At 53.4% G+C, this 26,658-nt stretch overlaps 9 protein-coding genes across 9 annotated transcripts; 5 read left to right on the forward strand and 4 right to left on the reverse strand.

Annotated features, from left to right (window-relative positions):
• Positions 1–561: 561 nt before the first annotated feature.
• On the forward strand, positions 562–1,047 carry POSPLADRAFT_1150128 (hypothetical protein; the record flags this gene model as incomplete). Its single annotated transcript, XM_024486385.1, has 2 exons — positions 562–772; positions 836–1,047. Coding segments are annotated over 2 exons (423 nt in total), but the record flags the coding sequence as incomplete, so codon positions are not given.
• A 24-nt stretch (positions 1,048–1,071) lies between these two features.
• Positions 1,072–1,318, forward strand: POSPLADRAFT_1184233 (hypothetical protein; the record flags this gene model as incomplete). Its single annotated transcript, XM_024489065.1, has 1 exon — positions 1,072–1,318. A coding segment is annotated over one exon (245 nt), but the record flags the coding sequence as incomplete, so codon positions are not given.
• A 533-nt stretch (positions 1,319–1,851) lies between these two features.
• On the reverse strand, positions 1,852–3,171 carry POSPLADRAFT_1059652 (hypothetical protein; the record flags this gene model as incomplete). Its single annotated transcript, XM_024481181.1, has 3 exons — positions 1,852–1,976; positions 2,172–2,240; positions 2,292–3,171. 3 exons carry the CDS (start codon positions 3,169–3,171, stop codon positions 1,852–1,854), a joined length of 1,074 nt encoding a protein of 357 aa, XP_024336261.1.
• Positions 3,172–5,100: 1,929 nt separating this feature from the next.
• POSPLADRAFT_1151202 (hypothetical protein) lies at positions 5,101–7,530 on the forward strand (the record flags this gene model as incomplete). Its single annotated transcript, XM_024486507.1, has 6 exons — positions 5,101–5,492; positions 5,556–5,734; positions 7,023–7,105; positions 7,169–7,265; positions 7,345–7,370; positions 7,423–7,530. The coding sequence occupies 6 exons, from the start codon at positions 5,101–5,103 to the stop codon at positions 7,528–7,530; spliced, it is 885 nt and encodes a 294-aa protein (XP_024336262.1).
• Positions 7,531–8,478: 948 nt separating this feature from the next.
• Positions 8,479–11,556, reverse strand: POSPLADRAFT_1035744 (hypothetical protein; the record flags this gene model as incomplete). Its single annotated transcript, XM_024477102.1, has 11 exons — positions 8,479–8,609; positions 8,665–9,056; positions 9,112–9,221; positions 9,277–9,396; positions 9,454–9,722; positions 9,776–9,857; positions 9,916–10,052; positions 10,106–10,198; positions 10,248–10,602; positions 10,677–11,214; positions 11,270–11,556. 11 exons carry the CDS (start codon positions 11,554–11,556, stop codon positions 8,479–8,481), a joined length of 2,514 nt encoding a protein of 837 aa, XP_024336263.1.
• Positions 11,557–12,553: 997 nt separating this feature from the next.
• On the reverse strand, positions 12,554–13,544 carry POSPLADRAFT_1041043 (hypothetical protein). The gene is made up of 5 exons (XM_024477840.1): positions 13,332–13,544; positions 13,090–13,231; positions 12,993–13,021; positions 12,706–12,937; positions 12,554–12,648 (listed from the first exon to the last, which is right to left on the reverse strand). Exons 2-5 carry the CDS (start codon positions 13,153–13,155, stop codon positions 12,637–12,639), a joined length of 339 nt encoding a protein of 112 aa, XP_024336264.1. The 5' UTR covers positions 13,156–13,231; positions 13,332–13,544; the 3' UTR covers positions 12,554–12,636.
• POSPLADRAFT_1150050 (hypothetical protein) lies at positions 13,460–17,474 on the forward strand (the record flags this gene model as incomplete). The annotated part of the gene is made up of 7 exons (XM_024486373.1): positions 13,460–13,806; positions 13,858–14,107; positions 14,215–15,257; positions 16,417–16,441; positions 16,641–16,673; positions 16,882–16,934; positions 16,997–17,474. The coding sequence occupies 7 exons, from the start codon at positions 13,460–13,462 to the stop codon at positions 17,472–17,474; spliced, it is 2,229 nt and encodes a 742-aa protein (XP_024336265.1).
• A 2,336-nt stretch (positions 17,475–19,810) lies between these two features.
• On the reverse strand, positions 19,811–22,281 carry POSPLADRAFT_1048792 (glycoside hydrolase family 16 protein; the record flags this gene model as incomplete). Its single annotated transcript, XM_024479594.1, has 6 exons — positions 19,811–20,074; positions 20,140–20,250; positions 20,322–20,528; positions 20,628–21,459; positions 21,509–21,705; positions 22,279–22,281. The coding sequence occupies 6 exons, from the start codon at positions 22,279–22,281 to the stop codon at positions 19,811–19,813; spliced, it is 1,614 nt and encodes a 537-aa protein (XP_024336266.1).
• Positions 22,282–25,478: 3,197 nt separating this feature from the next.
• Positions 25,479–26,658, forward strand: POSPLADRAFT_1035746 (hypothetical protein; the record flags this gene model as incomplete). Its single annotated transcript, XM_024477103.1, has 7 exons — positions 25,479–25,739; positions 25,800–25,845; positions 25,901–26,014; positions 26,149–26,214; positions 26,255–26,344; positions 26,405–26,460; positions 26,521–26,658. The coding sequence occupies 7 exons, from the start codon at positions 25,479–25,481 to the stop codon at positions 26,656–26,658; spliced, it is 771 nt and encodes a 256-aa protein (XP_024336267.1).

The following is a 26,658-nucleotide window of genomic DNA, read 5'->3' on the forward strand; positions in this document are numbered from 1 at the left end:
GTCTCGAGCGCCGCTGCCTCTTCCGTTTTGGGCTCAGCGTCGCCCTCTCCTGTTTCCACTGTTGCGTCGAGCGCATCTGTTCCTCCCTCTGTCTCTTCGTCAGCATCTGTCACATCTAGCTCCACTCCCAATGCATCTCTCGGATCCTCATCCGCAGTGTCGAGCACTGCGTCACCTTCTACATCATCAGCTGTGTCCTCGTCGTTTGTCATCGCTCCCGGAACCCCGTCGCTCTCTGCTTCCTCGGCCACCGCTACCGCTAGCTCGGCTACGCCCACCGGCAACCCCTCTGCTTCCGCTTCTTCCGCAGTACCTTCCTCGGCCGCGCCGACATCTTCTCTGCAGTCTGTTTCTTCTACTCTGTTCTCCTCCGCTTCTGCACCTAGCGACACATCGCCATCCTCCGGCTTCTCGGCGACGCCATCCTCTTCCTCTGCAAGCGCCAACACCACCCTCTCTGCGCCCTCGAACTCTCTTTCCGCGTCTCAATCCAGGTCGGAACCGTCGTCTTCGAGCGCGTCCGCACCCGCAGCCAGCGCGAGCGCGCCCGTCGTGCAAGAGTATCTCGACTTGCATAACGCGTACCGCGCGCAGCACAACGCGACGCCGCTCGCGTGGTCCGACGACCTGCAGGCGACCGCACAGGAATATGCGAGCGACTGCACGTTCGCGAACCCCGGCGGCGCGCTCGGCGCGGTGGGCACGAACCTCGCGGCAGGCACAGGCGATTTCTCCGCCGCCGCGGCGGTGGTGCTCTTCATGAGCGACGAAGGTGATGCCTCCCCTCGTTTGCGCCCGGAGACGTGTCGTATTTATGGATATGTGTGTGATGTAGCCGAGTACAACACGACGCAGCCGACGTTCTCGCACTTCACGCAGGTCGTGTGGAAGGACTCGACCCAGCTGGGGTGTGCGTCAGCAGTCTGCGACCAGATCTTCGACGAGCCGGCGACGTACCACGTGTGTTTGTACGACCCGGTGGGGAACGTCGTCGGGCAGGAGCTGTCAGTACATTTCTGGCATTGTTCTTCCATGGTCGATAGCTGACACATGTGTCGTTGATTACTGTAGGCTCAACGTTCAAGTCTGAATTTGAACTCCTGGGGAGGTGGAGCCTGCCCACTGTTCCGTGTCGCTGTTCGCTGAGGCTATTATATCGACGATACTGGTTAATCGTGCATCCCAGACTGGTTGCTGAGGCTCTCCGTTATTTGTTTCGCTTTGCTCTTTGTCGAGCCGTGGTTATATACCGGTCCATACATTCCAAGGAAGCTCGAGGCATAGTCCTGGATGTGTATACATATCGCCGTCACATCTCGCTCGCGTCTCTCGAAGTAGAATGTGCCGCCATCAGTCCGAATAGCCAATCCAGCCGTTCGTAGAGTTATCAAGATAACACCTAGCGGTGAGTCGCCCCTCGATCAGCTTCGATCACTTGTGGGTGCACTGGGTCCACGCGGCAGCCTCGCGGTGATGCAGCATGTCTGTCCACCAGCACCCCCAGCCGTTGGAGATAAGCCTCGTGCATCACGAATGCGAATCTATCGTTCCCAGAGATCTTAGCTAACTCACACACCACACATGCCGTACCAATCGACCGTCGACGATTGGGCAGAGCACCGAGGGAACAGACACCACAAGAGATAAGGAAGACACTGTACCTCGGCGCCCAGGACTATCGCAGATGCTGATCAGCGACGCACCTGAACTGCGACTCGTTCATTGTGGGACCAGACATCTCGACGAACAGGTAGTTCCCGCCACCAATGGGACTCGCTGCCACTGTGTGCGGGGTCAGCGGGGCCTACGTTAAGTATGGTGGATAACACTTGCCTGCGCACGCAGATCAAGTCATGCCTCCGCACTTTCTTGGTTGTCAACGAGGTGGTACGTCTTGGCGATGATGGTCATGTCGACTACCGGCGGACGAATCGTCGTCGTCGGAATCGCGTACAGATCGACGGGTAACGCCCCGCCTGACTGGCCCTCGTGCGTATGGTAAAGCCGCCCTTTACACCTCTTCGGCCATCGATTGCTTGTTCCCCTCGGCCGGGGCGCGGTTCATGTTGGTCACCTCGGTTGTAAGCTCAAACGGACCATATAATACACGAAGATAGGTAACGACAGGCGTGACAATCGCAGAAGCTTCTCGGCGAATCCTCTCATCTCACATTCGTCCAATACAGGTCCAAACATATTGATTAATAAGTACTTTCCGCTGCCTATCACAGTGGCCACATCTATGCCCAGAGTCAGCGTAAACCATCCGAAAATATGATAGCAATATTTACATGCATGGGCAGACTTCAGCCACGCTTCAGCGTTTTCATTGTCGCCTAGGATCTGGTACGACCGCGCGATGAGGATCATACCGGCCACGGGCGCACGCATGGTCGTTGTGGTGGGTAATGCGCGGAGATCCACAGGCAAAGCAAAGCCCGGCTGAACTTTCTGTGCGCTATAGTTCCGCTCAATGATAAAGCCTTGGTTTTCCAGCACCCGCATGTCGTACTCCACAGCCTCCTTCCGTGCTGCCTCGTTCATCAGATTTCTGACTTTGTCGCCCAAAGTGCGGTTGAAGCTGGCCATCTCTAATTTAATCATCGTGCTTCGGGATGGCGAGTACGTCCCTTGAAACTCTTGCGCCCACTGTTGAATCTCTATGACAGGCTTCAAGATGCTGAGCCCTTCGCTCATGAGCTTCGCAAGGTACTTTATTCTTGTCCGGCGATCCTCGTCGGTATCCTTCCGTTCGTCTTCGCAGAGCTGACAGTCACATGGGCGGCCGATCATGGACGGCAGAAATCTGCAACAGTCTTCGTAGTAGCCTGTGGTATAAGGGATAGTGATCTCTTCGCCTGCTGCGATAGGTCGTCTAGCCCTGATTATGATAACGTCCCCAAGCGATTGCCAACCCGCATTTGCCAGGCATGCATGGTTGAACATAGACGTCAGCGCGTACACTGCTGCTGAGAGGTCTGTTGGGGTTTCCAGTGGTCTCCTTATCCTAGAATGGAATGGCCCTATCGGAAGAGGGTTGAGAGCGTTGTACGAGAAGATGCCTTCGAGACGTGCAACATCGATGTTTATCTCAGGCCTCAGAGGATCAACGGAAACAGAATCGTCTGATACGACGGGAGGATATGAGGGAGGTGGTGGCGGGCCCAGCATAGAGATCAAAGACAAGGTTATATTACTCAGGATTAGCCAGAAGCGTATGAACACCATGCGGGACACTTGCGCTCTGCATCCTGGGCTGAGACTGCGAGAACCCGACATGTGCGCAAATTGTGGTGTGATTCGGATTGAGATCCTCGAGAAAGACGGAGATGATTGGTTTCGCGATTACCTATGAAAGAACGTGAGTTCATGCGGTTCACCAAAGCAAACATTAATGAACTTACTAGCAGGTGGCCCGCTTGGACATCCTTCGTCGCCACGACACCTCGACCCGGTGGCTCAGCAACCGTACCTCAGTAGGACCCCGATAATTAGCGGCATCGAGACGAGAATTAGTGAGCGCGTGTTTATACATTCGCGTCCAGTTATGATCCCCGGACTTTTGTTCTGTCTGCCAGTTTAGAGAACGAGAAATCTAGTCCGCCACGTCCAGACCTTTCGGGTGGAAGCGTTGCCACTCTACGAATCTGGCGTGCGCTGTCGCATAGTTTCCTCGCGCATACTCTGCCTTCACTTCTCGGAGCAAGGCTTTGTGGCGCAAGGCGTCAGGAGTATCAGGATCCGAACGGACACGTCTTGCGTCGGCAAGCGCCCCAGAATGCCATTTCAAACAGAGATATACTTCCGAACGATTGGCGAGCAATACGATAGCGGTTGGGTCAATTCTCAGCCCGCGAGTATACGCGATAGCAGCTGGTACCCACCGACCGGCTTTGAAAAGCTCGTTCCCTGTGGTTTTCCATGCGTCCACAGTGGACGGTGATCTCGGCAGTTGTAGATCCTTACGCCATGTAACGCCATTGAGAATAGAATCATGGGGGTCGACGAAGATAATATCAGTTGGTGAGTCCACACGGACTGTTGAGCACAGCTTGGAGCGCGCCGATACGCACTAGGTATATGAGAATGTGAGGAATGTCGCTCCCAATGGCCAGGCTGACTTGCCACAAGGTACAAGGGTACGACATAGCAGATAATAGCTCTGAGAGGGCGAAAGTAAGAAATCATAAGCAGATAAATAGATAGTCTGGACATACTCGATGTGTTTTGCACATAAGCATCCTTGAAAGCGAAGCTACCCGCAGATGTCAGTCGCTGCACCAGATTGATGTAAACTACATCGAGACTCGGACGCACTGCGTTCAAGTTGACTCAGTGGTGTGGTACTCAGAGGTCTCTGAAAGCCTCCGAAAATCACTTGGCTTTGCTTTTCCTGTTTACGCTCGCGCTCTTTCTTGCTCCATGCGCAGTTCTGCGTGATTCAGGGGTTCGCAATCCGATCGTGGCCTGGGAGGCAGAGTGCGACCTGTGTCAAGCCAGTCCCGAGGATATACTTTCCGGAGCTCTTGGGTGGTCATTGACAATCCATCTTTCGGCGGCTTGAAACTTCGACCAACAGGATTCGCTGTGCAGTTGATGTGCTGCATGGCGCGCACCTCCTCGGTTGAGATGCCCATGGACGCAGCCATCGAGTTCAATAAATCTCGGTACATTTGTTTGGTGATGTATGGAAACACTGGAGTCCAGGCGTGGTGAACGCAAGAAGCAAACGTTTTAGGTAGCGGATCCGCTATCGGTCGGACCTATTTACAGCCAAGTGCTGGTGTTTCGATCTTTCTGAATTGTCCCATACGTAGTTGAGATACCTGCAGTGAATAACTCCGACTTCCTGATTTGATGCGCCAGGCGCTTATGTGCGGAATGTCGCGGATCATCAGATCATGCGAATTTGACCAGCACCAGTACTTATATGAGCGAGATCTAAAGGACGACCGCTTTGTCAGCGTACGCACTTGCACCAAGGAACTTATCCACATAACGGACCACTGTAGAGATATTTTAGGTATTCTTGCTAATGTATCATGAGCGGGAATCCTCAACGTGCCGTTTCAAATTCGCCCATCAACACGATGTCTCAAAATGATAGGTGAGAATCTGACGTGTCTCGCAGGCGACCACAAGGTCTCACCCGAGGTGTCGTGGTTGGACAGCGTACCTCAGGACGAATACCGATCTCAAGTGGTAGATGTCCTTGCAAATACGATGAACAATTGCCTGGCCGAACTTGGATATCACCCAGATTTCACACAGCAGTTGCAGACCATTCATGAGTGGAATATACGACTCAGGAACGAAAATGCAAAGCTGTTCCAGGATAACAAAAAGCTTGCTCAGCTAATTGGAATGCAAAATGAACGGATCTCTAAGACCGTTCCGAACATACCCCTTAACCAAGGCGTCGCGGATCTACAGATACGTCTACAGGCAGTAGAGTTGAACCGTCAAGAACTATTGAATCAACATCATGCCGCGTATGTCTTTCGTAATGCTCCTTGCTTCGCATCCAATCTTATACGATCACAAATCTCATGTAGCTTGGAGGAGATAGGCTTCTTACGACAAGAAGTTGCCCGGCTCAACCGAATGCTACGCGTACGATTAACATCGACGTCTGGTTCTTCCCAAGTTCCAGTTCAGACACAAGTACCACCCCAGACTCACATCCCAGTCCACACGCACATCTCGCAAACGGGCTTCCTTCCGATGTACGACGGTGAGTTATGCCATGTTTCACATTGCGGTCAACGTAATGCCGACATAATTAGGTAGTCCTCCGGCGCTTCCTGGCTTTTACTCCTCTCCGGGTCAGCAAGCCCATGGTTCACGACTTAGAACAATCGATACTTCCGTTGCGCGTTCTCTGACACATCAAAGCCCCACGGCGTCGGCGATTGAGCGGATGGTCCGTGGATACATGCTTGATCCTGGAACACCAGTCACCCAGATGCCGGGGCGGCGCTCATCCGACGTGGCGATGACTGCATATCCGCCGGCTGGTCCTAGCGCGACCACCAGCCCGAACGTTGAGATGATCGACCTGAGGACCCACGAGGAACCAGAGCCAAAGGCGGAACCCCAGCCAACCCCGCAAATCAACGGTGATGTGTCGCTGCCGGAGACTCTGCCGCAACGTGCGGAAGAAACACAGGAGATGCAGGAGGCGCAGGAATCCGACTTGATACAGGACTGCATTGACGCGAACTTCGTTGAAAAAGAAGATGAAGAAGGAAGCGGCAGGTTTTGGTGCCGGATGTGCAGGTATGGCCTTTTCGTGTTGATGTTGATGTGAAAGGCCGGACTGTTCATTATTGAAATTTTAGATCGCGTCATCAGGCAGGCATATCGCAGGTTCCTCCAGAGCCGTTCATGAACGCGAGTAGAGACTCGCTTATCCAGCACTGCGAGGCTGAACATCCGAGTGGATGGGAGCGCCTCAAACAGGCCATACAGGAACAAGAGGGCAGCGATTAGGGTACCATCCTGCATGCACTATCAAAATCATATATCGGCCAACGAAATCCGCTCCTCGAGACAGTGCGCTCAGGCTCGGTGTGGACGTTGTTGTTTTCTCCGTTGTTGCCCATTCTTAATTTACGCCTTCTGTTGTCACTTGATTCTTGCTGTCACATCGCTGTCCTGATCTGTTATATTACGTCCTGGTTACATTTCAAAGTTGTCCGCTAGTTAGTGTCGAGACATCCCAATCCAGACCAAGAGGCCATGTTCCACCCTAGGCAAGTTGTTTGGATGATGATGTGGAAATGTTCCCCACAGACGACGAGCTCAACGAGATGAGTGTCTATAGCAGTACTGATGGGCCAGATGCAGCCACGTCAGGCCCAATCCTGATCCAATCGCTTCTCCAATATCTGTTCCAAGGCAAGCCATTCCTCGCATTGGAGCGGACGTCACACTAACGCTTGAGTACCGACGCAGGCGTCATTCTGTCACAGGCCAGTTCCTCTCCTTCGAGATCGTTCAAAAGTTGTACTAAACGTAAGCAGGGAATCAAATTCTGGACGCGCCGTGCCGACGATACAGTGTCTTTGAAAGTCTATGTGTCAATTCTGGTCTTCTTTTCCATGTAAGTGACCGATTGGCTGAATTGATGGACTAAAGGAGAGCTCATATGATATATAGCCTACAGACAGCCCTGGAGACGTACAAAACATGGTTTGAAGTGATCGCCAAAGAGCACTGGGTGAGCTTTCCGAGCCATGTCATGCTGTACCATGGTACTCATCGTAGGTGGCGTCCAGTGGAAAAGTCCGCTGCATTGGGCTGAGTTCTTTCTGAATGGTGTTATCTGTAACCTATGCGAAGCTTTCCTCATCCGGAGGTGCTGGAAGGTATGCGCCACTCCGAGTGTCGCGACAGCAAAACTAAATATGAACTCGTCAGATAACGGGAAAGAACCATTGGCTGCTTGCGCTACTGACAGCGCTAGCAACTTCTACATTCGCTGCCAACATATACCTGGTAAGACGACTCAACCAACTATTATGCTGAGTGCTGAACCAGGCGATAGGCAGTAAAGATCGGGGAGCACATAGGCGCTATGACCGGGTATGCAGATGTGAGTAGAATGTCACTATCATCTGGCGATAAACCTTGAAGGCATTACTTAGCCACTAAAAGCAAGTTACTGGGCTTTCCCTTTCTGGGTGTATGCCTCGCTCGCATTGGCATTGAGTTTGACTTTCACACGTAAGCAGCATCTCCTTGATATCCCGGGTATTTATGCAAGGAAATCAGTGTCAATCACCCTCTGGAAGACGAAGACAGGTCTCAGCCATGCCGACAGGGTTGTGAAGCATATCATCAGCTTGACTTGGGAGACAGCGGCGTTGCCCACCATCTGCATGATCCTCGCCGTTGGCTTCTATTGCAGCAAGCGGGTGAATCATACGTAACACGGTCAAAATCAGACATAACATACTGATCTCATACCCAGATAACAAGCCCTCGACATCTCGACTTGTTCTTTAGCTTGCTCTCCGGCAAGTTGTACACGCTCGGAATTCTACGAACCATAAACTCTCGTGCTATTATCCGCGAACGCCTTGCGTCCACAGATCTAGGTCGCACATCGCTCAGTGATTACAAGTGGAACCAGCCATCGTCTTCTACTAACAATGCAGACAACCAGCCGGTGGGTGAACTGGCAATCACCTGATCCGACAACGTATTGACGATGTCAGCTTCATCAGCCGTTCGCCCCTAATCAGCATATGTCAGGCGAACGTCCCTCTCAATCTAGCCAGCTCGACTCAAACCCACAGATATCGGTAGCCACAGCCCTTGGAGAAGCCCCCAGCGATAATGATCTCAGTCATCGGGAGCGCCGACAAGACGCTCGCAGTCGTTCCAACTCATCGAATGCCATGCTACCATCGTTTTCCTAGTATTGTTGAAACATTCCGTCCATTGTGTTGATATACACTTTACATCTGAAGATTATACAGCAATGGCATCTGACAGCTTGTTGAGCAGGGCCGTCACACGCTTAGCCTCAAATTCAGCAAGCGTAGCGTTTTTCTCCAGTGTCAAAGCCTCCGTGACAGCGGGGAGCGTGGTTGCACCATATCCTATACAGATTCTCATGAGTCAACGTTGTGGAAAGTCCTGTTTATCAACACTCACCCAACCACTTCCCGGGCGCTACGATGAGATGCTTGTACCATTCGCGCTCGGAGATACCTTCCTCTGAGATGAACCCGCGCTCGAACACCCTCAACTTCTGGTTCACGTGTTGCACACGCTGCGCAGCCTTGAAGAACTCCTCGAGAGGATTGTGCTTGGTGTGTCGGTGGATTTTACGAAGGATCTTCTTAAGCCATTCGGGGAGGTGGAGCATCTTGCAGCTATCGTGCTCTGACTTCTTGGGCAGCTTCGCGAGAGCCTCCTTGAACTTCTTCTCAGCCTCGGCCTTCTCGACGTCGAGTGCCTGGCTGGCGGATTGCAAGTTGGAGATGGAACTGCGGAGGCCAGAGAAGTTGGGCGAAACTGCTAGCGTAGATGCGATGCTTTCGACTCTGCATAGACTCCGTGAGCACAAGGAGGTCGCATACAGGAAGGAAGAAAACGCACTTGTTGAGGTAGCCGTCCAATTCTAATGCGTACTGGGTAGTGTTGAGAGGGATGATGATAGCATCAATGATGCGAAGAGCTGTCAAACCCATGTGCTGCGCGACCGCCACCTGAAAGGCACCATGTATGAGCTGCAACGTCAGTATGTTGTTTGGCTTGACCTACATGGCGCGAGAAGCCAGGGTCCCCGTATAGCTCCTGCCACCTTTCCGAATCATAGATGGAGTGGTAGTGATACGGCGGGTCAGTAGGCGTGTTCCCGAACCCTTGATCCATGCTGGCAATCTGAGCGAAAGGACGTCATTGGACCGTGACTAGTACATGAAAAGGAATACGACTTACACCGAGGTGCTGCAAGAACGGTGTGAAATCGCTGCCCGATCCAAGGGGGGAGATACCCGTGTCAGAAGCCTTCGCTTGCTGAGCCGACTCGTACATATCCAAGAACTCCGCATCGCTCTTGCCGGTGAAGATACCAGAATCGCCCATGGCGTCCCATAGAGTCTTGCCAGGAACTGAGGGGTGAGACACGTCGAGAGCAGACTGACGAATCAGGTGGGCGAGAGAAGGCGAGCCGCTGGCGCCCCAGCGGGACCCACTGACAGAGACGTCTTATGCAGCCAAATCAGCGCCAGAGCGTGCAAGAGAGTAGGATGGCACGAACCGACGTTCAGATACGCAACAACGTTCCCAGTGATCCATTCGGGGAAGTCCTCTGCCCATTCCGTGCTGCCGATGAGACCATACTGTGCCAATCTTATCAATATCCACTACGGCATGCTATCCGTCGACTTCCAGACGTACCTCTTCGGCATCCCAGCTCGCAATGACGATGTTTCTGAGAGGCTTCCAGCCGTTTCTGAGTAAGGCACCAAAGCCGCGGACGATCTCGTGTAGAGACACGGTGCCAGACACAGGATCCACCGCTCCCATGACCCATGCTGAGAAGTATTATAAAGTCAAGGTAACCACACGTTGAGAGAACAAGACGTACCATCTCGATGGCATCCCAGCAAAACTGTCTCATTGCGAATGTGTCCCGGGATAACAGCCATAGTGTTCCAGATCGGGATGACCTTCGTGTCCACTAGAGTCTCATCAGCGTCAACTGCGCATTCATCTGTCTACGCACATACCATGGTTCACAAGTCGAACCTTCCGCTCGCTCGCCTTGCCCGTCACCTCGCGGCCGTCTTCCAGCTCCTCAAGAAGTCGCTGCGCGTTCGCCCATGAGATTGGCAGACTGGGAATCTTGGGAATATTTTCGCCCTCAGTACGCGTCGCGTTCTCGTACGCGGGTACACCCGGCGTTGTCGGGTCGCCAGGGTACGCGGAAATGAACTGCACGCTGCCGCGCTGCACAGACGTCGGGTTGCGCGCGGGCCCAGCAGGGTATGTCTCGTAACCGTTCTCAGCGGTAACTGCTCCGTCGTCGCGCGTATCCGAGTAGATGAGCACGCCCGCGGCGCCGTGTTCTTGCGCGAGTTGGATCTACGAGATGAATGTAGGCATGAATGGGACTGATCCGCACAGCAACATTGCCAAAAAGGTAGATGAATGCACACCTTCAGCCCACGGAAGTTCCCGCCGTAACGTGCAAGGATGATCTTGCCCGTTAGGTTACTCCCCTTCTCTACCACATTGTCGTAATCCTCCTTGGTGCCGTAGTTCAAATAGACAAGCTCGCCCTCGACCTCGCCGCCCTTGCTCAGTCCATGCCATGTCGGCACCGCGACGCGGTACTTTGCTGCCTCCGGGTCTAGCGGGTCGCCGTCCTCCTCCAACTCCGCGATCCAAGCCTCCGATCCGTCCTCAGCGAGAATCGCGAGGCTGTGGTCGAGCGGTGTGTTCATAACAGGGTAGTACTTGTCGATCCACGCGATGGGCGCGGGCAGCGCTGAGATGCTCAGCGTCGCGGCGCGAGAGGCGGGCGTGCCAGCAGGGAAAACAGGGACGACAGGGGGCGGAACGATTCCGAACTCGCGCTGGAAGAGCTCGAGTATGGTCTTGGCGTCCTCGAAGTCCTCTGGCGAGCCTGCAAGGTGCGGGTGGGTGGCATATTGGATGGAGGCTGCCAGCGCGCTTCCTGTGCTCGGTATAGACCTACGACAACCGAATTAGCTGAAGTCATTCCAAAGAGGTTGCGAGATCCACGTACAGATACAGCTCCTCCGCATTCTTCCCCGAAATCCCATCTTGCTGTTTAAATGCGTCCAATGCCCAGAACTCTGTAGGCGCTACAAGCTTTGAACCTGTATGTTTCTTGAAGATGGCGCGTTTGGCAAGAACAAATATTGCCGCAACAGCATAATACAGCACGAGGAACTTGAGAAATCGGCGCCAAAAGTACTTCCGCTGGGATTGAGGCGGTTCTGGGACAACGGCTTGCGTAGGCAAGACGTCTCCGCGGTAAAGGGCATTTTTCTCTACGTCAAGGCCCTTCATGCTGCCTGACGAGTTGGTCGACAGAGAGAGCGAGGCTCGAGTGGTGCCTGTTTATAAGCTGAGCGGATAACGAGAAGGAGCACCCCTGATTGGGATGGAACTTACAGATTGTCGATCACATTCCCACATCAGCATGTGCATACTGATGTCGACTTACGGGTGGAGATGATGCCACAGCCAGTAGGAAGGTGGATCAATACGGCGGCAAGCACTTGCACAAGAGAACTGGAGCAGAGTGCATTCGACCGCGGCTGCGGTTGTGCGGGATTCAGGCGAGGTCGTATACATGTAGGCGCTGAGCACGATGAGCAAATTGCCGCGCCGCCTTTCGGGCGCTTACATACGTTCGTTACGGTTTACCGGCATCGTTTTGAATGCATTCAGCCTATCCACGTTCATCTCGATGACTGGCCTTCTCACAATCGCTGCGGGTGTGGGGACCGCATGGCGGTTAGTGCGATGGAGGATGGGTGAGTCGAGGTAAATGGCCTCTGCCCAATGGGCTAGGCTCGGCTTGAGCGGAACGTAAAAACGACCCATTGTATTGGTGTGAAGTTCATGGCCTGAGTCTAGACTCAGGCTATGTTTCTACAAACGCAAGTCACCACTCCTTGACACCTGGACGATGCATGACTATTGTTAGACAGCGCTGATCACATATCGACCGGGCACGGTCAGACCGGTTCGTCCCTGCCATGCTGAACTTGCGTGTATTCTACAAGTCTATGTGATATGTTGCGTCAGGATGCAAGCACAGTGATAAAGTTTGTTTCTTCACTTGCTGCACCACATGAAACTCTCTACTGGGCGGATGCTCTCATCTGAGATGAAATGCATGGGTCAGCCTTTAGTCTATTCTTGCAGAGCACAATATGACCTCGGTAAACGGGGATTTTATGCCGGAACAGATTCTCGTCCACTCCACTCCAATTGTCCAGTCGTTGTCCGGTTAGTCTTTCTGCCATGTGTCATGGTCGATGCACTCACGGAGTCTCAGACAGTAGAATTCCGAAGTGTGTTCGCACATCTCATTATGCGGACGACGCTTTTGGACTGGTACCGAACGGTACCCGTGAGCTATTACACGGCATGGTACACGCTTTCTTCTCGGCTAATCTATGTCAGAACATGCTACTGATCGCCGCTCAGGGTAACATGCAGATTCGCGGTCCCGCTTTCATGTAGGAAGTTGGTGTTCATAATCTCACGCCCTCGGTATCGAGATCCTGACGGTATGGACCGTAAGTTCGAATGCCTGTTCCAGGCGTCCACCATACTCCACTCAATATGCTTGCCGATGTCAGACGGACGGGAAACCCTCTGTTCTTGATCACCCCGCTCTTCATCAGGATACCTAGCGATATGGGTGAGGCAAACATGAGTGAGACTCTTGTCTTTACGTCCATTGAGAACAACAACCGAATGCCTCCTTACAGGCACATGACCAAATAATAAATGGAACACTGTCAGTACACGTTTCTGTCCCAGGCTGGAGTCGTTAGCCCATCAATGTTGAATCTACTGGATATCCAGGGTGTATAACGATCGCAGGTAGTTCTCGCTATGCGAGACGGTGCTGCATCGTGGCTTGGAAGGCATTTGCGTCGTGGTGTTGCTACCAGTCAATCAGCCTGCCTCAGGAAGTAGTATGATTATGATGTAATTCCTCGCATCTGTGAGTGTTCCTGCTGCGTACTCTATCTCGACTCATATATAGTATCAACCCTGTGCAACCCTCTCTCCACGCATGCTTAATCATCGACACCGTTATTCAGCTATGCCATATCGACACAATCCTTTCCTCATTTTCTGCATCGCTTGCGCTGCCTGCGTATATCCAGTACTCACCGCTCCGCCTATCCTACCCTCAAAATGCCAGAACGATCTCAACATCTTAAGCAACATGCTTTCATTCTTCGCCATCAACTATATCGCGCACGCTGCGACCGCACCCCCAGTTATTGGAACACTGGATCCCGCTATTTACGTACCCAAGCTCAAGTATTGGCTCTCTATTCCACAGCTATTTGCGATCATCTATCCTTACCGGGGTCTACTCCGATCCCTGTGCATTATCACCGGCATGAGCAGTCTCTCTCCTCTCAAACTCGATGATACAACCATAGCATTATTATCTGGTGTCGTCCTTCTGGTTGCACGAGATCCATCAGATTGGGAACCGTCGAGTCAACCGGAGCTCATTCGCGTACGTCTCCCTGAGGAACTCGAACTCAGCCGCATTACTGACAGGTATGTCCGACTCGTCAATGTCCACTTCTCCGCTGAACTCTTTGATGACAGCGACGCGATGAACTCGCACGTCTATATTGAGGTTGAAGATGCGCCCTTTCCGACAACAAGGGTTGATCCCAAAAAGCACAATATAGTCGGGGAAATCGAGTTGCCACAAGGGTATCGTCTCCGCGCTGTACAGGCAGATGTTTCCTGGTTCTACTTTGCCTGTCAAAACACAGCTATCCAATCAGTCCTTGACCTCTTGATGCGTTTACCAATTGGTGATTTACCACGTTCGCTAGTCAGCAATATACAGGTACGCAACTTGTTCAACTTGGGAATACTGTCTAACGGATTTTCCTCGCATCAATTCGGCTACACCATGCCGTCGTCAACTCAACTATCACTTCATTGTTGCTGTAGAGGAGGTATCGCAAAATAACTGAGGACCTCCCTGCAAGCCAACATCGCGACGACGGTCCGTCTCGCGATCACACCCCTTCCCCCGCTCTATATCTCAAGCCGCTTCCGGTTCTGGAACGAGTCAGAGACTTTCTGCGCTCTAGCGTGGATGATACCAGCAAGATCAATCTGGCACGCGCCCGCTCTGTGCTACCGATGGTGATCTCAATTGCACAGCTGATTTCAGCCACCATCGCACTTTACGAAACTCGAGGAGACCAGATCACTCGATTCGGTTACGCTGCCTACGGACTTTCAGTAATCCCCTACGCCATTATGACCGTCGTCAACCTTGTATGCAACGCCTGCGTAGGACAATGGCCATGCCGGTTCGTTTTGAATACTGGGGTTTGCGCGGAAGCGGCCCGCCGACCCGATGCCAAGATCGATGGAGTGGTTGGCGTAACGAAGAAGCTGGAAGACTCGGGCTTCCAGTCTCCAGACGATGCTGGCACGCCAGACGAGAAAGGCGGATACACGTTGGCATTCCTATCCAAGGAGTGTATCCATATTGATCGTGGTGACTCCTCCAAGCGCGAGCTGCTCGTTGTCCAGGTCGGCGACACCACCAGAAGATTTCAGTTGCTCAAGACACTCCCTGAAGAGACCAGCCAAAATGCCTCGTCCGTTGGGAAGAATGCGCACTACACCTTTTCAATCTCATCAATCAACAATCATCCATACCAGCATCCTGCGGAGTCATCAATCGAGGACGGACTTGGTCGCCTCTTCAAGAAAATTGTTGGCTTCTGTGTCCCCATGTCATTCGCGATCATCCTAATTCCACTACCTTACCTCATCACCTACGCCCTCACCGGTTTCAAAGCGCATGGTAGTACTGCTGCTCAGAGGGGATGGATGATGACCTGGTTGGTTGTCGGTCAGTGTCTCGCATTTGTACCGCCATATCAAAACTCGCCAGCTCTCTCGAAGCTTCGTCAAGCGGACGCCAATCTTGGATGGTTTAGAATCCCGTCAGAAACAATGGTTGGGCTGGTCATCTTGTGCGTGATAGTAATTACTGGTGTTCCTGCCCTCGGAGGGTTCTACGAAGTAGGAAGGATGTTTTTGGTCGATCGCGGGTTTCATCGGTGTTGAAATGACGGTGCGTTGTGTAATGCTTATGTCGAAATTTACCAGCACTAATGACAAGCCTAAGTCAACAGATGTTCCAAGCTGAACACTGTGGCAACATCTGCAGAGAAGCATATCTGATTATTTCTCCCCGTCAAGATGCAGGACCGAGTGTTCTCGTACTACATATTGTTGATGCACTTGACATACAGCTTCGTTTAGAACACTTCATGTTTATCAGTGCATCTGTCCGCTTCATCGTTTTACACGCCAGCACCTCGCTAGATGTTTGGCGTCTAGCGATGTATATATAATGTACGGCTTCATTGTGTCATCATCCTTACCTTCTCTTCCCCGAGATCTGCGCCTCGCTGTCACAACATCTTTCCCTTGCTGTATCTGCTGCATGTCTGCATCGCAGTCTCGAACACGCAGTTACGCAATTGAAATTGACCACGTTGATTATGGCAATCTCTGTCATCATACATAACATGATGATATATTTGAAATTATGAACTTCTGCTTTGCTCAAATGATTGACGAGAAAATTGCTCAGTTGAGGTTCATGGATGGCCGCGAACACTGTAGAATCTTCAGATGCCAGTGAATATGGATGACGAAGTAGATGTTAAACCACTAGCGTCTCCGAAGTTCGGTTTAGCTCGGTTCAGGGGCCTCTTGCCCTGAACCTTGAACCGAACCTACATACCACTAGCCTGAACCGGACCGAACCTTGGACCGAACCCTCTGAACGAGTTCGGCAGGTTCGGAGCGGGTTCGAACCTGGCGAACCTTCAAATCTTAAATGGTCATATAGAAGATGTTAGTCTTAAATTTTGGGTTCACACTATAAGTATTACACTTCTCCTTGACAGATTGGGAATCTTCTTGCATGAATTTCGCAGTTTCCACATGAGTCATGTTCTGTCATGTTCCGGAGTTATCACATATGCGGTCCTCGACTGCTGCGTTTTACTGAATGGGTACTTTGCATGCAGGACAATGTTCATCTGCCTCATGTAGACAGGAATCGCCGCACCACAGTTCTCCTCTACAGATGATTCATCCGTACTGAAACGGTGCCCACAGGCCCGAACTGCTACTGACACATAGTGTGTGTCTTGGTCTGAGCCGCCGTTATGTCTGGTTCGAGGGTGGACGAATGCATTCGCTAATGACAAAACAGTTCATGTCCGCTCGTCGCTGCACCAAGACACCTGCAAACTTATGTGCGTCGTTATCCGAAGCCGGACGCATTCATTCAAGGAAGATTCATGAATATGCAAGAGCTAGAATCTGCATATGAGGATTAGTGCGTCAGCGGGACACTGGAGATACGCAACCATGTGGGTCCTGCATTGACTCTTTGTTGACACTGACCGAATTCTTGACCGAATTCGCGGGTGGGATGCCTTGACTGATCCTTTTATATTCCCTCCTGTACCATCAGGACGTCGCCGCAGGATGCCGCCATATTTTTGAGGCACTAGCATGGTCATTGATTTGATGTGTGACAAGCAACTTGCTGTGGTGACCCTGAGACCTTATATACAGGTTATGTCGTCTCGTCATCTAAGTGGGCATAGAACACATAGTACACTTCAAGGGTGAGTATGCATTTAATTCTAACTTACCACCATATTTATCGCACTTTGACAAAGTCGCCTAGATACTTCTCACTGATGCCGTTTCTCACGACTGTATTGTTCACCCTCTCCGCCGGATGCTTGATCCTCTTGGCATCGCCGGCGGTCTCGATTCCCCTCCCGCTCCCGATTTCCAAAGAATGTAAGCGAGATCTGAATATCATATGGGGACTCGTGCAATTCTACGTAACAAACTACGTCGCCTATGCTGCAAGTACCCCTACGACTATGACCGGCAGACACATACCCGTAGGCTTCGGAAGATTCAAGGCCTACATCCAGCCAATATGGATAACCGTGCTGCTCGTCCCATTTGCCGGCCTCGTGCGATCGGTCCTATTGCTTGTTGGCAGTATCACCATAGATGATGTATCCCTCGCGTTACGTGTACGCGCTTTGGTCGTGGTGACCCGCGTCAAAGGATGGAAACCCGCTGAGAATAGGGAAGAGCTTGTTCCCGTACAGCTACCTTCTGGGTTCGCCGATGTCGACAGAAGGTAAGTCGCGTAATTCCCTTTCTCACTGCAAATCTCACAAGATATCAGCGACACTACAGCGTCATTTGCAACGATTGAAATAAACGACCCAGAAATCGAAATGGAAGATATCGATTCCGAAGAGTTCGAGGTTTTCGGAGAGGCTCGAGTACCCGAGTGTTATACCCTCAAGTGCGTCAAGGCGTCTAATCTCATGGAGATTGACATACCATATTTGACTCACCTCGTGGAATCGAACGTCCGTGAAATAAGTGGCATCCACCTCTGCAGGTCCCGAAGCTGGCTGAAGGCGGGCATAGCAATATTCCAACTTGCGTCAGCCCTCTATACCTTGTACAGGACTCGAGGAGATCAGATACGTCGATATGGGTACGCTGCATACGGGCTCTCCGTTGCTCCATACGCCTTGATGACCCTCATCAACCTCTTCTGTAACGCTATAATGGGAGAGTGGCCATGCCAATACCTCCTGCGCACGGCGATTCTCGAGGAAGCTGAGCGCCGCGAAGGTGCACAGTTTTCAGGTGCTATTGGAACATTAAAGAAGTTGGGCGAGAATGAACAGGATGGGGCCGATGAAACGAGCGCGTCCCTCTGCCTCGATCCCAAATACACTTTGGCGTCCCTCTCACTGGAGGCCTGTGGGCCCGGGGAATCATACGCAGCACCAAAGACACTCGTCGTTCGAGCTGACAACATCACGAGAAGGTTCAGGTTCGATCCTGTTGTTGTTCAAGATGAAAGGGACCACGTCTTCAAGGTCGCTTCCCTGAATGACCGCACGTTTATTGACCCATAACTTGGCAGGTCGATATGGAAATTACCCGACGCCATCATCCTCATATCAGTATCAGATACACGCCCTTCATGCAGTGCCGCAATCCCACTGGAAAGATATATCAGAAACTAGTAGCACTCCCCTACATCATCGTCTATCCTCTGACCAGCTTCGAGCCCCGGGACAGTACCATCGCTGAAAGGGTATGGATGATGGCATGGATGTCGTCTTGGGCAGCTGGCGTGATATTCGTCATTCTACATGTGCTTGCGACGATGCTAATTGCGGCCATGTTCCCCCACAAGCGAGATAGAGTGTTCCATTTCATTGGAGCCACATACGAGTTCGCCTTCGTACTAGCTGGGGCTCATCCGGCTTTTGGTGGCTTCTACGAGGTCGGGCGAATTTTTTTAAGAGGAAAGGCGTTACGGCAGGAGCGAATGTTAAATCAGACCTACTTCACCAGGTGTGTCTCATATTTGGCTTCTGATCGTATTGCTGACATCCTCGTCATGTACTAGCTATGACTATTCAAACGAGCGCGCAACCACATTCCTTCCCAGCGTATCCCAAGACGGACAATGACAATATGCCCTATGGTACTTCACTATATTTACCTATCTACTCTGTCTGGAACTGCATTGTCGTTTATGTATTCGCGCTAAAGTCATGATGCAGACTCTTTCGGTAGTGGTTGCTTTCGTGGGAATCTAGGACTTTCTCAGTACATCATACTTGAGATGACTTCTTGTAGGAATCCCTCATACCTCATACCTCGTAGCTAGCGCAGATAATTCCTGAAGGTCGCTCTCCTTTAGTCACGACAAATCAGCTTAAGTGTCTCAGCGTGATCTATTTCACTTGAACGTCAAGCTCGCGTTCCACACAACGCTACGTGGAATAGCAAGTACGGGATGACACGACGGAGCCGAGTCCGCGCGCTGCTTATACAGCTCCGTCAATGGTGATACAGAATATACACAAAACAAGAGAAGCTAGACACATCAGATTGCGAGGAGGCCCAGGTGACGGTGGAGGGGGGAGGGCACGAGAATGGTGTACGTACGCATGCATATGCCAAGGGGCACAACTATAGAATGCGGGGAAGGCATGTGCGACAAGCGAGAATGGGAATTGGGCTGTGAGAGTGCAGTAAGAATGGAGAGTGTCTATCGTCGAGTATGTGAATCTGGATATGGATATGGATATGGATATGGATATGGATATGCAATGGTCCGTCACCGTGTCCGTATGCTACCGTACGCAGTAGGCAACGGCACTGTCCGTCTCACGTGCGTGAGAGCGACGAGACAGGGGGAGCAGGATAGCCCTGCCGCTAGAGAGGGTATCACACGGGCCGACAGGGCTCGGGTACAGCTTTTCACAATGCAGATAGCGTGTGGTGGGTCCAGGCGATCGGCGGGCGGTCGCACAGGCCGACAGAGCAACATAGTGAGCACTAGGCGCGTGGCGGGGATAAGCGAGCGTATAGCATAGCGAGCGTAAGATAGTCGATGTCAGGCGCCATCCGAGTCGGTCGACTCGTCGTCCGTGTGCGCCGCTCAGCACTGGCCGAGGAACGAGTTCTTCGGCCACTCCTGCTCGTAGTCGCCCTCCCACGTCGTCAAGTTCGGATTCGTGTACGCCTCCATGTACTGCTCGATGTACGCCGCCGTCGGGAAGTCCGGCGGGTCGCACCCGATGTTGATCGCATTGCTCGGCTGGTACACCCGGATGTAGTCCACGCGCAGGTGCACCGGGAACGGGATCTGCGCCAGGTCGATCTGCCCGAAGTTGTACGACATGCCCAGGTTCATGATCAGGTACTATCGGTCCAAGAATCGAATGCGTGAGCCTCGCCAGACAGGTAGTGGAGTGACGGAAGACGTACCATGGGTTCTTGCGACACCGGCCGCGCCGAAATCTCGACCCTCGAGTCCGCAGCGAGCCCTGCGCCGTTCAACGTCCACGCAACCTGGTTATTCGACACCCACGTAATGTACTGCCAGCACGCGCACACATCTGAGTCAGCCCACCCGCCTTCGCATATGACAGTAGTCTCAGACGACTCACCGCGTCATCAAACCCAGGCGCATACTCGAAGCCGTATATCGAGTAGCACCCCGTCTCCCCCTCGTAGCAGTTCGGATTCGTGTCCGTGACCACGCTCGTCGCCTGCTGCAGCACGCCGCCGATGTACGAGTTCTGCTTCGAGATCGTCGGGTCCGGGATTATCTCGTTCTCGCTCGTGTTGAACCACAGATAGCCGTAGTTAAACGGCTGCACCAATCCGATATCGACATCGAAACCGAGATCAAAACGCGCCAGTCAGCATCGCCTGTCCCGCAAGGAAGACACACACGCACGCGCGCGACTCACCGCCCACTGCGCGCTCTGCGACACCTGTCCCGTCAGCGGCGTCCCCGTGATCTGCGCTTCGAACATGTCGATCTCCGGCGCCGCGCGCCCGACGAACGTCCCGTCACTGTGCTTCGGGCCTGGATGGCTCTGTCCGGAGCACGTGCAGCGGCTCAAGCGCTGCCCGGGAAGGAACGACAGCACGCCGCCGTACTCCGCGTCGCCGTCCACGGTCGCAGCGTGCGGCTGCCCGTTGACCGTCTGGTTCTGCACCGTGCCGACATCGCACGCGTCGTAGCTGTATGGCCACAGCCCGTCGAGCGACGCGCCGTACCCCGCGCGCCCGAGGTTGCCCATGCTCCACACGGCCGGCCATAGCCCGACGGCGTTGTTCGTCCCCGGGAGCGACACATTCGCCTCGACGTACCCGCCCGTGAAGCAGAACTTGTTCCACGAGCTCATCAACCCGCCCTGGTAATTCAGATTGTGCGTCTGCTTCTGTGAGAGCGTAATCTCCAGCGCGCCGTCGTTCGTCGTGATCGCAAGCGGGTCGTACCACTCCAGGTTGTTCGTCTCCCAGTAGTGGAGGTCCACCGCCTCCCAGTACGGATCGTCGCCCGGCCAGAACGTCCGCCCAGGGGTGTTGAACTCGTCCGAGAACACAAGAGTCAGCTGTGAGCCATCGTGCAACGACGTCTTCGTGAGGGCCGACTCCGGCGTGTCCTCGTCGATGAGGCCGAAGTTTCCTGCGATCTTCGGGACCTGGCCCGACGCGTTGATGCCTCCGATACTGTACGCTCCAAGATTGTCTGCTCGTTCGTTCTGCACATAGTTGATCACTGGGTACCCGGCACTGGAAAAGAGTCAGGACTGGGCCCACGTCTCTCGAAGGCACGACTCACAAGAGAGTCAGTAGGGAGCCGACGAGCACGACGAGGGTGCCTATGTTGACAAAGCCACGCCAGCTAATCACGGTACCGCCGTGTTGGATGTGATTGGGTCTGTCGCTGGCGTCGGGCAGATGCAGCTCGTCATCGGCCTCTTTGGTCTCGGGCGTGACATACGCATTCCACTGATCAGGATCCGCGGAAAGCGGAAACTGCGGCACAAACTGTCAGCATGAAATGTCCGTGGCGCCCAGTGCTAGATTGTAAAGGACAGTGAAGTAGGAGGCCGCGCGCACTCAGCCCCCATCGCTGGTCAGACCCCAGAGAATATCCAACCAGCGTCCGGACGTCTTATGCGGGTGCATATAGGAACAATGGTGATCGACCAGACGCTGAGCGATAGCATGGGGGGCTGTACTATCTTTGGATAGACCCCAGAAGTCATGACCTCGGCACTAAGGCTCCCAGCATGCGACCGCGGACAGCCCAGATGGGCAGCAGAATCACTGAGTCAGGTCGTGATCACGACAGCTGGTAGGTACTTGCCTATCCAGACAACCATGGACTGCTCGCGCCGTAGTGTCCCGTTCGTGAAGGAAACGTAGAAAACGGAATGCAAAGCGTGTATATGCACCTGCTGACTTGGGTGTACGCCCAGTAGGCGCTGGATAAGCGGGTACAGTCTGGGAATATAGATATGGGAACTGGCTTGGAGTGCTGTTCTACATCATATCATGGCCATAAAGAGGACGAGACGTGCACCTCAGAGGTCGTGAATATGTCACCATCGTGGGCGAAGCAAAAACCTAAAGTGACTTTCGCATCTAACCAAAGAGACCTTCGTGCGATTGGCAGGCACCGACACGACGGCGTTTGATGCGAACTTTACATGCGAGGGCGTCATGCCATTTTTCGAATAGCGAGGCTTTGTTCTCGTGCCCGAAACGGAGGTAACAGAAGAGACTCACGTCTGTTCCGAGAGAGGCCATGGAGAGCGGTCTGCCTGCGCCCAGATACGGTGAGTCGAGCTGTGCAGCTGCGTGAGAGTGAGCTCGAATAAGACGGGTTGAATAGACGTACGGCTGATGATGATGGGGTGCTCCCATAGCTAGCAAAGCTGTGTAGACGGCTTCCGACGGAGGAGGTAAAGGGAGAGACAGGGACGGTGTTAGAGGATGTGAGTGCGCGATAGCGTTCGATGTTGCGAGACCGGTGGAGGTCAGGGAGGGACATGGCGTGCGCGAGCAGGACCGGCGAAGGTATCGGCACGCAGATGGAGGGAGGGGGGCAGGAGGAAGGAGAGAGGGTCGAGGCGGGCGGGGAAGCGTCGGGAAGAGGATGCTGCGGAGAGGAGAAGAAGAGAAAGAGGGTGGCACGCCCGTGTACAGATCCCGCGCCCATTTCGGGCATCTGCAGCAAGTGGACCTGGCCTGGCGTGTTCAGATGTGACAGGGTTCGCAGAAGCGTCGAAGAAGGGTGAAGTGACGTCAAGAACTCCCTCCACAACACGCTATCCTTGCTATCGCCTCGTTACCTGTCCGGCGCCCCGTTCAGCCTCCCTTTCCCGCTCCACGCTGCCCACTCACCGGCCAATCGAATCCCTGCGAAGGAGCGCATCCCCGGCTTCTCCAGGATACCGATGACGTCGCCAGATTGACTTTGGTGGTTTATCTCGATCGTCCTCGTACAGGCGTCTATTCACCAGAGGGCCTAGGCCCTTGCTCCTCTTCCTGCCTGTTTTGTGCCGTCGTCTCGCTGCGTCCACCTCGCGGCCAACGTCCTTATATCACTGTACGCACTCGCCCAGCCATGTCGACTGCCAGGCCGGTGTATGTCCGCGTCGCATAACCACCACTCCACCAGCTGCGCCGCTAGGTGAGCCGTGTTTCTAGCTCATCTTCGCTTGCATTTGTGGATCCTTGCTTGTTCGATGATGCGTTTAGCCGTCCGCGCCCATGGGCTTGGCATCCACCCAGCGGGCGATCGCGCGATCGGTCTTTCGCCTTTGTCATTCGACAACTGCTAGACCGTCAGTGCTGTGAGACGCATACAATCCACTCAGTCACCTTACACCGCAGAAAGTGGCGAGTAGTACCTCGCTGGCCATCAGAGACCAGCAAACATCGCGTATGGAAACTGCAAAAGCTTGCAACATTGAACGCACTCTGCTTCGTGGCTCTAGGTTTGTGACACGTCGATTGTCACAAGGAGTGTATCCGTAATCAACTGGATTCGCCAGTTGATCGTCGAATGCGCGCTGCGCAGCTCTACACAGTAGTCCCCAACAAAACCGCGAGGGGCGAGCTTGAGGTGAGCTTGCCAGCTGGCATCAAGTTGAAGCCACCTAGTTGCCGACGTGCCGGTGCGCGCGCCAATCTTCTTACCGCAATAACGATACTTACTTGCAGAGCACGGCAGAGGCACAGAGCCTCGTCCATGTGAGAACGTACCCAAAAACCAACAGTCCATCCCTCGCAAAGACTTCGTCGATCCATCGCATTAGTACATCGCGAGCCTGGTGACGTGCTGCGGAGAGATTACAGTTTGATTCTCCACCTGTGTAAGTAGGTCTATCGTTATGGGGATGGCTGTAAGTACTCTCATGTCCCTTCCTCGATCACAGCTAACCTGTCAATTATCCTGGGTCTGCGAAGGATTGAAGGGACCGTCGACATACTGCACTACGGTGGGCCCACTCGACTGACTATTCCCGAAGTACCCCTCCGTGTCAATCGTATGGCTATCTGAACGAGACTCAAACCGCGGACCGCGAGAGCAGGAAGCACAAACGGCGCTCTCATACACATTCCGCGACTTCCGCGCTGAACACCGCGATCGCCACAGGCGTCAGGACATGCATAGACGCCATAGCCCCAGTTACGCAAAGTACGAACTGGCTCATCTCGACAGGCACCACATAGAAGCAAGCCCGTACATGTTCGTGACGTGAGCTCGTCATTTAACTGTTGGTACCTGTCGAACCTTCGCGCGTGCCTGACACTCGTCTAGGCTAGGAACTTGTGTACGCACGGCTTCTGCGCGCGCTCTGCCCGCCAGCAGACCTAATAGAGGCTCCGGACCTCGTGACTGAATTTGCGCGTGCATGGATGTGGACGGCCAGCGCTTCGCCTCGGCTTTCAAATCTCAGAATTGCGGGAGAAGCCGCCCGGCGGCCCCCGCATCTAGATCGTGCGCGCATGTATTGGGTTATGGACGGGCACCGACGGACGTGTTGGGTACTGCTCCAGCGCGCGGTGTAGAAGAGACGCATCACATGTCTCGCCGTGCTCTGCGGTGCGTATCATATATATATACCCTGACGCGCAAAGTTCATACGCGTCCGGATTGTTGTGACACACCTGGGTGAGTCCAGCTCGGGTGTTGCACGATCACCGGATCGAGGTATCCTCGCACCGCAACGTCCGCGATATTGTACGGCATCTGATTCGATATGTCTCAGGCGTTTAGACTTGGAAGTTAGCAATTAAGATACGCGTGGCTCATTAGGTGACATCCTTTCAATCTGAATCCAGCAGAGCCAGACCGTCTTCGTTGACACTACGTGTGTGCTAACCGCGTAAACAGCATTGCGGTCGGCCCTCCCGAAGCAGAAGCCATGAGGCTGATAAAGAACATCACTTCCCAGTACCGTGATCTACACCGCGGGCGCCAGTCTAGACTCTGATTGATCCGCTCTCGTGGGTCCATGGCCCTCAATACAGTACAGATGCTGGTGATCGCCAGGCAAACATGCATCAGAACCCTGCGTTTATGTAGGACAGCATTCCATTGTGACCATTTACTATGGAAGACACGCTGCTGCATACTTGTGGCGTTTCGCCCCGGTCATCCCGGACCCGTCACAGTAATACGTACTCAGTCAGAACGACACGATGTTTGGATAAAAGTCCGCCAGAAGCCCCCGTCCGCTCCAACAATCCCATCGTCTGCGAGCTTCCGTCTTGCCCTTCATCTGCTCCCGAGAATGTCTGAATATCAGCGCGTCGCGATCGTCACTGGGGCTGCGCAGGGCATCGGCAGAGCGATCGCACTCAGACTGGCAGATGACGGCATAGATGTCGCCTTGAACGACGTGCCAGGCAACGTCGACAATCTCGCGCGTGTCGCGGAAGAGATACAGGCCAAGGGCAGAAGGGCGATCACAATCCCGGGTGACGTTTCCGTCGAAGTGGACGTCAAGACTCTGGTAGATCGGACGGCGGCAGCCCTCGGAAGCGTCGACATTGTACGTGCCGCCGCCATTCTCGCCCATTGCTGGCGGGCTCATTGTATTCGGGGCTTGTAGATGGTAGCCAACGCAGGTGTGGCGCCTACATCCTCCCTTGTCGAAAGTGTGTCCGCGCCCCCTTTCTGCTCTATCGTGGTGATGACCTATTCCTCCCAAAGTGAACGTGGAAACTTGGGACAACACAATTGCTGTCAACCTGAGGGGTACCATGCTGTGTTACAAATACGCTGCACTACAGATGATCAAGCAAAAACGGGGTGGCAGGATACTCGGTGCGAACCCACTGCATTTGTGTATGCGCTGTGCCAAACGGACTCAATCATATGTCTAGGTGCATCGTCCTTGTGTGGGAAGAGAGGCAAGAACCCTCACATGACCTTCTAAGCACCACACTGATAAAGTTTAGGTGCCCAGCAGCTGTCTGCTTATTGTGCCACGAAGTTCGGCATCAGAGGGATCACGCAATCACTCGGTAAGCACCATCTCGATCGGAAAATGACCTGCGCACTCAGGCGAGAAGAAACAATGGACAGCACTAGAGTTGGCGGAGCATAACATCACCGTCAATGCATACTGCCCTGGTGTGATCACGTCTGCGATGAGTGCGCCGCCCCTTGCATTTGCAAAGGGACATTCATGCTAATGTATGCTGCGCCACCAAGCCACGTTGGCGACGGATACGAGCTATGGAGGACGCCCTGGCGCCACTGTCAAGGCGGTACGTCCGAGACTCCATCGTGTCATGCGGCATACTAACCAAATCCATCTACCCGCACAGATTTTGGGCATTCCACTCGACAGCCCAGAAGTTGGTCCGGACGTCATAGCCAGCGTGGTCTCGTATCTTGTCAAGCCGGAGGCGCACTTCATTACCGGTCAGTCCATCGACGTCAACGGGGGCGCGTACATGGGGTGA

The sequence above is a fragment of the Postia placenta genome (assembly GCF_002117355.1).
Source record: "Postia placenta MAD-698-R-SB12 unplaced genomic scaffold POSPLAscaffold_12, whole genome shotgun sequence".
NCBI classification, from domain to species: Eukaryota; Fungi; Basidiomycota; class Agaricomycetes; order Polyporales; family Adustoporiaceae; genus Rhodonia; species Rhodonia placenta.

Coding starts and splice junctions, on each gene's coding strand:
- POSPLADRAFT_1041043 (XM_024477840.1), bottom strand. CDS start 13,155: ATGCCTTCCAAGCCACGATGCAGCACCGTCTCGCATAGCGAGAACTAC. Junction 13,022..13,089: donor ACCTGCGATCGTTATACACC/CTGGATATCCAG, acceptor ACGTGTACTGAC/AGTGTTCCATTTATTATTTG. Junction 12,938..12,992: donor TTTATTATTTGGTCATGTGC/CTGTAAGGAGGC, acceptor CAAGAGTCTCAC/TCATGTTTGCCTCACCCATA.